Here is an 11,005-nt window from a genome sequence, read left to right on the forward strand (position 1 = left end):
ATTCATGCTCCTTGGTTCTTCTCTGACGGCCTAAAGTAGTGAGCAACTCTTTCTAGAAAATCACTTTTCAAAGGGGTAGGCAAACAAGACAATACAATGGTGCAAGGAAAGATGAGCTAGAGGCTAAAAGCATAAGTGGTAAATCAAAGTATTAAGATGAGGGGGGGTTCTAGTAGGAGCAAAAGTTCAATGCAAAGTCGAACATCATGATCCTTTAAACTCTCCAAATGGGTCCCCATGCTGAACTTGCCAACTTGCCTTGGGATGGAGATTTACGCTCATTCTAGGGGTGGGGGTTGGGGGCGCCTCGTGGCAGTCGGAGAATTAGTTAATGCATAGGTGTGGGGTGCCCTTGGCCAAGGGCACGAAAATCGAACGAGCTTTTGTTGCAGCCAGTTGCTGCTAAATGGTTGAACATCAAGCCAAGGACAGTTTTTGATCCATGGGGACGTGAATGATGATAATGTTAACGCACTGATGCCCGCGAAGGGGCGTAGGTCAATGTGGCAGCTGTGTGCGTGAAGTTGATTGGATCCTTTAAGGGCCAGTGCACACGCACATAATAGTGCGCAACAAGAGAGGAAGGCATTTTGTTCACGCGTTTGAATTCAAAGGAGGAGATTTAAGGTCATTAAATTTAGGCAAAAGTACTTAAGGATATTGAGAGCCTCAGTCAAGCCTTAGTTGGCATTGATAGATTGGCTCTTCAGCATCTCTGGCAGTTGTTCAAGTTTCTCAACTAGTGTGCAGAAGGAGCTGCAGGGTTCTGCACCACTCAGTAGTGGAACGTGATTGGCTGAAACAAAAATCGCGCATTGGTGCTCCTTTTGTGACCTTGAAAAATCAAATGCTTCATTTGCACACTTGTGCACCACCACGAATCTGGATTTTCGTGCTGAAGCGTCCCTCCCTGGCTGCGCATCTTCTGCAGCATGTGCACGGGGCCTAAAAGGGGGGCACCCATGAACGTGGATAGCCAATACCTTGGGCCGAACGTCCACCCATGCCTCTGTCAATCAAATATTGTTTTCATTCCTAACAATCTAACAAGGACTTGATTGTTGTACCGGTCCATCCGACGAAACACACACAACCCAGTCTGGTGCTCGCAAGGGCGAGCATGAGGTGGTGTGTAGGACCATGTGAATTAAACTATCTTTTTGTGTGAGTGTGTGTGTGTGTTTGGGGGGTGCTGGCCAATGTGACAAGGATTTGTGATGCTTGCAATTGTCCAACAGGAGAGTAGAAGCACCTCCTCCTCCACCATCTTCTTTTTCTTCTTCTTCTTCTTCTTCTTCTTCATTCTTTCATCTTCTTCTTCTTCTTTGTTGTTGCTACTCCTCGTCTTAAGCTCTCTCCTTTTTGATTTGTTACCGTTTTCCCGCCCTCCCTCTTTTCTATGCCTCAATCTTCATCACTCCTTGCCTCCCTCCCTTTTTCCTCTCCCACTTTTCCTCTTCTCAAGCTCTGATTTGTGTCTCTCCCAGCCTCTTTTCTGAGTTTTCCCCACCCAATTTCTCCCTTTCCGCTTGAGCTTCGTCTGTGTGCGTTTAGTTACCCTCCCATTTGCGTGAGCTCGCCCCAATCATCTCTGAGCTGGTGTCTATCTGCGACAGCGCCATCGAGCGAGCGAGCGAGCGTGCGCTTTCCTGATTCTCAGAAAACCTTCTAAGTTCTCATCCTCCTCCCCTCACACTTTCGAGGCCGTGTATTGTGTCTGTCGGTCTGTTTCGCTGCATCGTTTTGCGTCGGCCAGTCGGTCTTTCAGTGTGCCCAAACTGCCATGTGTTGATGCAATGACATTACAATGTCAATGCCCCCACAAAAGAGGGTGGACTTGCCCTTTGCTGTTAGGCATATATTCATCCCTGCTTGGAAAGAGGCAACATTTTGGAAGCAGCAGCAGCGAGGATGAGGCCAACGGACTTCTAGAGTGACGACTGTCGGCATTAGTCGTTTCCGAGCAGAAAAAACTAGAGTTTGATTTTGCTGAAGGGGACGGGATCGTGGTGCCAGCTTGCAGGAGAAGATCAGAGACGACAAGCAGTGGTTGGATTTGAGATCGACGGAATGCTATGGGAATCTGCTACGGGAAGGGCGTAGCAGTTGAAGAAGCCAAGGAGAATGGATGCGAAGACAGGCCAGCTGAAGCCGTTGTCGCGAACGGAAGCGCACCTGCTGCTCGCACTGCTCCTTACAAGTCTCCTTACCGAGCGTCCCCTTTTCGAGCTTCCCCTTTCCGTTCGCCTTTTCGATCAGATGGTACTTCTCCGGCGAATGGCACACCGGGAAGGTTCTTCAAGCGACCCTTTCCCCCTCCTTCTCCTGCGAAGCACATACAGGCTGCGCTCCGCAAACGATATGGGAAACCAAAGGAAGGACCCATCCCGGAGGGGCAGGAGCTCGAGAAGCCGCTCGACAAGAGCTTTGGGTATGCGAAGAACTTCAACATCAAGTACGAACTCGGCGAGGAAGTTGGGCGCGGGCACTTCGGTCATACATGCCTTGCAAAGATTAAGAAGGGAGACCTCAAAGGGCAGTCCGTCGCGGTCAAGATCATTGCAAAAGCGAAAGTATCTTGCCAAGCCTTAGATCTCCCGGCAGCTTCTGCCAGTTGCTGCGTGATGTTCTTGTTTTTTTTGAATGATCGTCAGCTTAGGCAGCGTTTAATCTGCTGTTTCAGATGACGACTGCCATAGCAATCGAGGACGTAAGGAGAGAGGTTAAAATTCTGAAAGCACTGACTGGGCACCACAATCTGGTCAAATTCTATGATGCTTGCGAGGACAACACCAACGTATACATAGTGATGGAGTAAGCTCGTGTTCCTGAAGATGGATATCAAGTACCCCCTTTGTCTGCGCGGAGTGATACAATATCCTTGTAGAGAATTAGAATGGAGGCTCTTTAGCGGCGACGTTAGATGCTCTGTTGTTCAATTCCGTGGAGATTTGTTGTTCCAGTGTGATCTTGCCTGGAGACGCTAGGTCAACTCGCTTGCTGAAGTTGAGGGCGGTGACTAGCATGTGGCATCCACTAATGTAGCAAGATATTCATAGTAGTCAGATATATGACCATTTAAAAGGATAGTTCTGATCAAAGTCCAACGCATTGGTGTGCATTAATGCAGGTTGTGCGAGGGAGGTGAGCTGCTAGATCGGATACTCTCAAGGTCTGATTGTAGCTTTTATTCCTCAAATTGCAAGTCTTTCGAGTCAATTTCTCCCTCCCATGTCTAATTCTAAGCTGCTCTTTATGTTGCCGTGGACAGAGGTGGAAAGTATTCTGAGGAAGATGCAAAGGTTGTGCTTGTACAGATCCTGAGTATAGTGGCCTTTTGCCATCTTCAAGGCGTTGTTCATCGTGATCTAAAACCAGAGGTATCCATTTTATCTTAAGTTTTGCATGTTAAACAGGGCTTTTCCCTTTAATTCCTGTTGTGCCCAACTCGTAATATTTTGACCCTACAAGTTGCCACTACTTCTTCTTGTTCTTGAACCATAGTTTCTTGCTGGAACGCCAAAATAAAGGCGGTTTGATTTGATCTTGAATGTCTTAAACTTTATTGCATCCCATGTCTAATAGGATATCGGACTGATTCTCTGAAAAAAAAAAGGGAAAAAAAAAGAGAGGATATTGGACTGATTCGGACATTCTAACTACAGTGTTTGAATTTTGTTTACACAAGTCTGACAAAAAATTATCTCACGAATAGTAGCACTTGCTTGATTTATGTTCCTGCAGAACTTCTTATTCACAACAAAGGATGAAAACGCACAGCTAAAGGCAATCGATTTTGGACTGTCAGATTTTGTTAGACCAGGTGAATTGAGGTTTTTATTTGAGCGCTCCTGGAGTTATTTCTAGAGAATCTGTCAGACCAGGTGAATTGGGTTTTTTAATCGAAGGAGACTTGGAGTTATTTCTATAGATTTCTGGCCTGTCTACGTTGGGCCACACATTGCTGATTATGTGGATTTTTGATGAGATTATCATTTTTGTTTTTAAATTGGTTTATTACACATATCTGACGTGAGTAACGAATGTTCTGGCAGATGAGCGACTGAATGATATTGTTGGAAGTGCTTACTACGTTGCTCCGGAAGTTCTTCATAGATCATACAGCATGGAAGCAGACGTCTGGAGCATTGGTGTTATAACCTATATTTTACTCTGTGGAAGTCGGCCATTCTGGGCACGCACAGAATCTGGTATATTCAGATCTGTCCTGAAATCTGAACCCAGTTTTGATGAGGTACCATGGCCTTCTGTCTCAGCAGAGGCAAAGGATTTTGTCAAGCGGCTTTTAAACAAAGATCGCCATAAAAGAATGACAGCTGCTCAGGCATTGAGTAAGTAATTCCTTTGATCTTTGTCTGGGATGGGGGTTGTCGCTTGAGTTCATTTTGTCTAAAGTTGCTTGTATGTATGTATGCCAGTGCATCCTTGGATACGAGGTGAGCAGAAAATCCCTCTTGATATATTGATCTACAGAATGATCAAATCTTACCTCAGGTCTTCGTTTTTAAGGCGAGCAGCATTGAAGGTGAGTCTTCTCTATGACTTTAATGGAATAAGGATTGAATCAGGATGCTTTATCTGGTCCATGCTACGAATTTGCAAAATGGTTAGCTACAAGATAAATGTAATGGGGAAATAATTTGGAATATTGGCTGCACTGGTACAACGTTTACTTTCACGTTTTAGTCTCTCTGAGCTGGTTTTATGTTCTTTTTCCTTTCTATGCATATATGGGTTGCTATGTCTCCTGAACTGTGCCCAGTTGATGTTCTTGTAGTCTGTTTACGGTTTCAGGCTATCTTCACAGCATGATTTTGAAGTGTCTTTGACGTTCCTACTGGTAATTTGACGGTGTTTGTGTTCTCATAAATACTTGTATTGTTTGGTATGTGCATGTTGTATTGTACGGAGAATGAGATGTGCAAAGCACTGATGCAAAATGACTTCTGCATGCACTATAAAAGGAAACACTGATGTTTTACTCTCCACAGACATGCATTTGCATTCGCAAGCGATGACCCAATTTGTTAGACATGCCATTCGTAGGGAGGTGAGAGGCCAGCTACTTTGTTGCCATTTTTGTGGATGTTAAGTGCATTGTCAGGGATAGAAAAAAGGACCATCAGATAGTCACTACAGCTCTAGCTTATGCCAGCCAATTCGTTAAAGTATGCGAAATTAGTTCACAAGGGAGGTAAGAGTTAGACTTGGGCCAGCGCGCTAGTAGCAATTATGGGTTAGGCCATGACCAGCAAATGGTTGGTCCATGGGTCAAGCAGCCCAACTAGCATAAGGGCATGATGATCGGTTGGCTTGGTTGGTCATGTATGGCCATAGGGGAGAGGATCTGGTGCTGTCTATCTGCATATAGAGGGGACTTCCATCCCCATTCTCCCTACTTAGGCATGATGATCAGTTGGCTTGGTTGGTCATGTATGGCCATAGGGGAGAGGATCTGGTGCTGTTTATCTGCATATAAGGGCATGATGATCGGTTGGCTTGGTTGGTCATGTACGGCCATAGGGGAGAGGATCTGGTGCTGTCTATCTGCATATAGAGGGGACTGCCATCCCCATTCTCCTTACTTCGGCCCATGAATTATATTAATTGCGCAATGCAAATTGTATTAACTGGTTCTGGTGTTTGAGCTGAACCAGCCACATGATTGCATGATATTCCAACCACCGGGCTGTATGTTGTGTTTTTAGAGGATGAGTTTGGAATGTTCCTGGATTCATCTAGGTATATTAGTCTCCACATTGGTCAGCTTAGATGCTTGTTTCACAATCATTTGTAGCTTGATTAGCCTTCTCCTTTAGTGCTAGCCTTTGTCATGGCTGAGTCTGCCCTTCACCTCCGGAGTGTCAACATTAACTCAATACAAAGACCTTTGTATAATTGGATGCTCAAGTATGTGTGGGTGTGTGGATATGGATGTGTGAGAGCATATGTTTTTACTATGGTGATGTCATAGTAGCTATGCCTTGCTATGCGTGATGGGGTTTGTGGTTTTCAACCTTGAGTGACTATCATGAGATTAAAACTACACACTGTGTTGTGTTTTTAGAGGATGAGTTTTTGCATGTTCTTGGATTCATCTAGATATATGTGTAAGGTCATAAGAACATGAGTCGTAGTCAGTTGACCATATCGATCGAGTTGTAATTTTTTTGACTTGGGTTGACCAAGAACCATAGTTTCTACTCGAATCTTACTAGAGATTAACCAAGTTCAGTTTTGACACAGTTGGATTAGTGTGTCTAGGGTTGACGTTGGTTGGGAGAAGCCGTGCGTATTCTTTTAATCCCTTGATCTAAGACACATATTTTATCATAGAGAAAGTCATTGTTTTGTCTTATTTGACACCTGCGTTGCTCACTATTATTGAAATTTAATATGCGAATTTAAAAGTCGATTTGACATGTTATCTTAGTGGACGGAAGATAAAGTGCAAATTTTCAATCCTTTGAACTAAGAGACAAATATATACAAAGCAGACTCGTACTCTTAGCATTAAGAACTACTAGCATCCCTGTAGGCTGAAGTAACGACAGTATGGGGGTCACCGGCAAAGAAGTTGATTTGATTTGTGTGTTATGTGCACGCCTACCAACATAATTTGCCAATTCTTGATTGCTCTAGTAAGATATCCAATTAGCTCATAGTCATGTATGACAATCTTAGTGCATATGGTGAATTGCTCTTTGAAGTATTCTTCAAGGTGATGTCATGGATGTCAGCTTGATAGTCGCCATTTCCATTTGTAAAGGGGATTTTGTTATCTAGTGGAGTGCAAGAAAGAAAGATCTAGAAGTTCTAGAAAGAAAGATCTAGATGTTGGTCCATATAGTTGAGTATACGACGGTCTTTAGACTTTGGTCTCTTTATGATTGTCAAAAGATGTGAGATAAGTTCTTAAGCCCATACGCAGGAGCTTTTCTTTGTTTCAAAAGTTTAAAAAAATGAGGGAGATCGGCAGAAGAACTTTGATTGCTGAAAAGGTTTAAGGGAGGTGTTCTCAAGTGCTAAGGAGTTTTGAAGATCGTCATGTTGGCCTTGAAAGCCTTTGCGACCACAAAGCATGCCAATGAGGCCTGCCTCAATGGATGGGAACTCGCAGCTATCAGACTGATTACAAAGATGGGATATCATGTGTCAATTATAGCTTTGCAAGATTGGTTAGTAAAGAATAACTGCTGAGCGAAACTTGTAAGTCAGCAGACTTTTTCCAGCAAGATCATTTAAAAAAGACTGGTTGTGGATGGCTTTGTCCAATGAGATGAATCATGCACCATTTGACACTTAGGGCATGTGTTGATTAATGGGAACACGTACTTAGGATGTAGAAACATGGGATTTTATCAAAGAAGTCTTTCTGCAGCTAGCTGCAAGAATGGAAAATGTAAAAAGAAATTAATGGCGAAAATCATTTATGACTTACAACATTCCTCAGGTGGCATGTTCGCCATCATCAAGCATTCTCTGAGCTGAACGTGTCCCCTCCTGTGAAAGCCGCATTTGATGATTCCCAGTCCTTCAATAGTACAACTTACCTCCAACTTTGTCAAAATGGCACGGGTAGCTCTGTTGGTTGGCAGTGATGCTTGATAACTAGCCATTTCTGGTCAAAAGGCTGCTAAAACCTGGCTCTCAGTGAGTGATTCAAAGTGTGGTAAACGTCCTCTCAAAGAAAGGCCTCAAAATGTCATCTCAAAGAAGGACCTCAACGTGTCCGTGGTATCAATAGTCATGAGCATCCTCATACAGCTATAGCTGGCTGGTCTTCACATGTCCACATTGCTCCTTGAATCTGCTGTTCCATTTCTATGAAATATCCACAACAGAAAAGTTATTTGTGAGCTGTATTGATGAAATGCTCAAAGGAGTACTGTTATGATGAATTCTTATAATGACAAGAAAAAATGCTGTAAACAGTCTTTGCTTAAACAATGGTTGTGAGTGTCTGGGGATGAAGGAAACCAAGTACCAGTTGACTTGAGGTATTTTTACATTTTGATTCATTTTACTGTATTTTGACTTTTGCCACTCTTTTGCAGGCTTTGTCAAAGATTCTGTGTGACGATGATCTTCTATATCTACGAACTCAGTTTATGCTCTTAGAACCCAGTAAAAACGGACGAATATCATTGGAGAATTTCAAATCAGTGAGTTTCAAAAGCATTGTTCTTGTATAATATTTTAAAGAAATCCTTTTTGGCTGCCGTGGTTAGTCAGCAGTCCCCGAGTGTCATATTTCTAAAGTTGAAATGTAGTTTGTCCTCTATAATTATAGACATTTTGATTTGTGGTGCAGGTTCTGTCAAAAAATGCAACTGAGGCCATGAAGGAGTCACGAATGTTTGATATGGTTGCGGCTGTATGCTCACTCTCTCTTATACTTTTTGCTCCGAATTCATTGGTGGTATGTGAACGAGTGATTGTGTCTTGGTCACTTTCAAAATTTGACTTTGATAAGCAATTTGTGAACAGCTTGATGGACTCCAGTTCAAGAAAATGGATTTTCCAGAGTTCTGTGCTGCAGCTATCAGTGTGCCTCAGCTCGAAGCGCTTGAAAGCTGGGAGCAGCAAGCTCGCAATGCCTACCAGATTTTTGAAAACGAAGGGAACAGGGTTGTGGTAATAGAAGATCTTGCTCGGGTAAGGCCTTTGCCTACTGTTTCAAGCTTTCCTTTAACAAATTTTCAATATATATGGAATGAATTTGAAGTATGTGAAATATTCCATGAGAATAGAGAATGTCCTAACAATTTTCTTTTCGTTTTGTTGACTAGGAACTGGGCATTCCTCCTACAGTCCCTGCTCATGTTGTTCTACATGACTGGGTTAGACATAGTGATGGCAAACTGAGCTTCTTTGGGTTCACAAATCTATTACGGGGGATGCCACCTCGTTCCAGCTCTAAAGCCCACTAATGCACTTTCTACACATCGGCAACGTTAAGGCAGCCATATGGTGGTTAGGATATTGTTGCGTTAAGTCCAGCTTGAATATATCTGATGTTTTCAGCTGGTTTTGGAGAAGTGAGCAAAAGCAGTCTTATTTGTGCTGAAATAGAAGATTCCTGCAGGATGGTTCTCAAAGACAGCTTATAATTCACAAATAATGCAAAAAAGCATGTTCTGTACAGACGGGAGTGTGTAATATAAAAATTGTGGCATGTAATGACAGCGGTTTCAGAAAAGTCCCGACTTTAGAAGATTGTTCAATTCATTATTGTTCCCAGACAGAAAATGTCCGGGACATTTTTTCTGGAAAGCCTATACAGGCATCCTAGTGTTATACTGATCTCCACAAGTTGGTTGTCAAAACTCCCATCTAAATGTTATCAGATCAGAAAAAGGTTTAGCATTGTCATTGTTCATTTTCTTGGCGTTGAATTGCCATGTGTTGGAAGGGAGGTATTTTCTTTTCCCCCCTACGAAGCTATGTAATTTTTGGGTTTTGATTATTTGGCCAGCGAAAACTTGCACTTGAAGAAATCAATAGGGTTTGTGTTTCTTTGCTGTAAATTCCAGAATCAACCAGCCTTAGTTAGGAGTTTGGCTTTTGTGTGCGCTGAGATGTGCATCCTTATGTTGTACGGTTTGGTTGTGTGTATCTTGAAGAGGAACTTTCCCAAAAGACACAAAAGTAACGAAGAAAGCTGTGTTTCTCTATTTCACTGCAAGTACTAGTACTAGCTTTAAACTTTGTTTTTGGATGACGGAAGAGTTATATTGTTGGATGAAAAGACAACGCACTCACGGAAAACGTAGAAACCAATATGTAATGAAAAATTCGAATTCTGTATTTGTACCTTGGTTGCGAGGGGAGAAAATATGACAGCAATTTGAATAAAAATTGCGTTTTGGAGTGCACTGTACGGTTAAATGTATGGCTTTCCAACTCAGTGGTCTCTTTCTCAACCTGTTGGCCTGTGCCTGTCCGCGGATTAACTCTTATAGTGCTCCTACCGAACCCTTGCTGGATAAAGGAGACGATGGCGGATGATAAGGAGATGCAAGAGCAATAGCAAGTTGTAAGGAGATGCCAAGAGTTCCCCCGTCCCCCTTAGCCCTTCGTTGCTGATTGAAGCTTAATCACCACTCTTTCCAAGGAGATGTTCCGAGTGGCTTTAACATATGCAACTTCCTACGATGGTGTGTTGTAAAGAAATTTCTTGAGAGAGAATTGTTAGCGTTGCACTTCGTTGGTGTTGAATTCCTAACTTCGATTTAACTTGCCACTATAACCACTACTTCATTCCTAGAGGAGTCTTAAATTGTGTTGGTTCTTGGTCGAAGAATGTTGGCTATGCCCAAACTTTGTGCACCATTAGTGATGATTGGGCAAACAATTCTCTCTTATTTGTAAACATACTCTTAATGTTCAAGGTATGCTACATGTATAGTTTTGAACTTACTCAAACCGATTCTAGCATAGATTTCACGGCTTCAAGGACCCTCTTGCCATTAGGGTGATATTGGATGAAGTTACTATTCCTATACAGACAGGCTCTTGAGAATCTTGCACTTGCAACTAGCTACTAAGAAATCTAGAGTGCAAGGCTAGGAATCCAAGTCAAGCTTTATCTTAATACTCCCAAATTGGGTCTTTAGTAGGAAAAACTAAGGATTCCTGAAGGATTCGAGACCACCCTTGAAAAATTGGTGTAGGGGAAGTTGGGAAATATCGAAATCCTATTGGAAGAGGTGTGTACCAAAGAATGACATTGCTATAATTGGGTGTGTAATTAAAGTGTTTTTCTAAGAGGGTGAGAATGGCAAGTGGGGGGAGTTGGTTAGTGAGATCTAAATGATCTTGGATAGAGGCGGTTGTGAGTGGGGGGGGCCGCAATTCATTATAGAGATAGTTAGCTTAGTTGGTGAGGTGTTGGGCATTGTGAACCAGGAGATTTGGAGTAATGACATTATGGTGGCCTAACATATCCACCTTTGTGAGAAACCAAAGCACCCATGAAATT

General features: G+C 42.7%; 1 protein-coding gene across 2 annotated transcripts; it reads left to right on the forward strand.

The window, feature by feature from the left end:
• Positions 1 to 1,322: 1,322 nt before the first annotated feature.
• On the forward strand, positions 1,323 to 9,540 carry LOC147905499 (CDPK-related kinase 5-like). 2 transcript variants are annotated; one of them, XM_087372958.1, is made up of 11 exons: positions 1,323 to 2,573; positions 2,684 to 2,814; positions 3,131 to 3,172; positions 3,272 to 3,380; positions 3,745 to 3,823; positions 4,056 to 4,352; positions 4,440 to 4,546; positions 8,079 to 8,186; positions 8,336 to 8,398; positions 8,512 to 8,679; positions 8,814 to 9,540. In XM_087372958.1, the coding sequence occupies exons 1-11, from the start codon at positions 2,076 to 2,078 to the stop codon at positions 8,952 to 8,954; spliced, it is 1,743 nt and encodes a 580-aa protein (XP_087229084.1). In that variant the 5' UTR covers positions 1,323 to 2,075; the 3' UTR covers positions 8,955 to 9,540. The 2 variants fall into 2 exon arrangements, with proteins under 2 accessions (XP_087229084.1, XP_087229090.1); XM_087372964.1 differs by having other exon boundaries at positions 8,336 to 8,389.
• Positions 9,541 to 11,005: the final 1,465 nt, after the last annotated feature.

Source organism: Dipteris shenzhenensis, chromosome 1, assembly GCF_047967505.1.
Source record: "Dipteris shenzhenensis isolate YYH24624 ecotype China chromosome 1, Dip_SZ_1.0, whole genome shotgun sequence".
In the NCBI taxonomy this organism is placed as follows: domain Eukaryota; kingdom Viridiplantae; phylum Streptophyta; class Polypodiopsida; order Gleicheniales; family Dipteridaceae; genus Dipteris; species Dipteris shenzhenensis.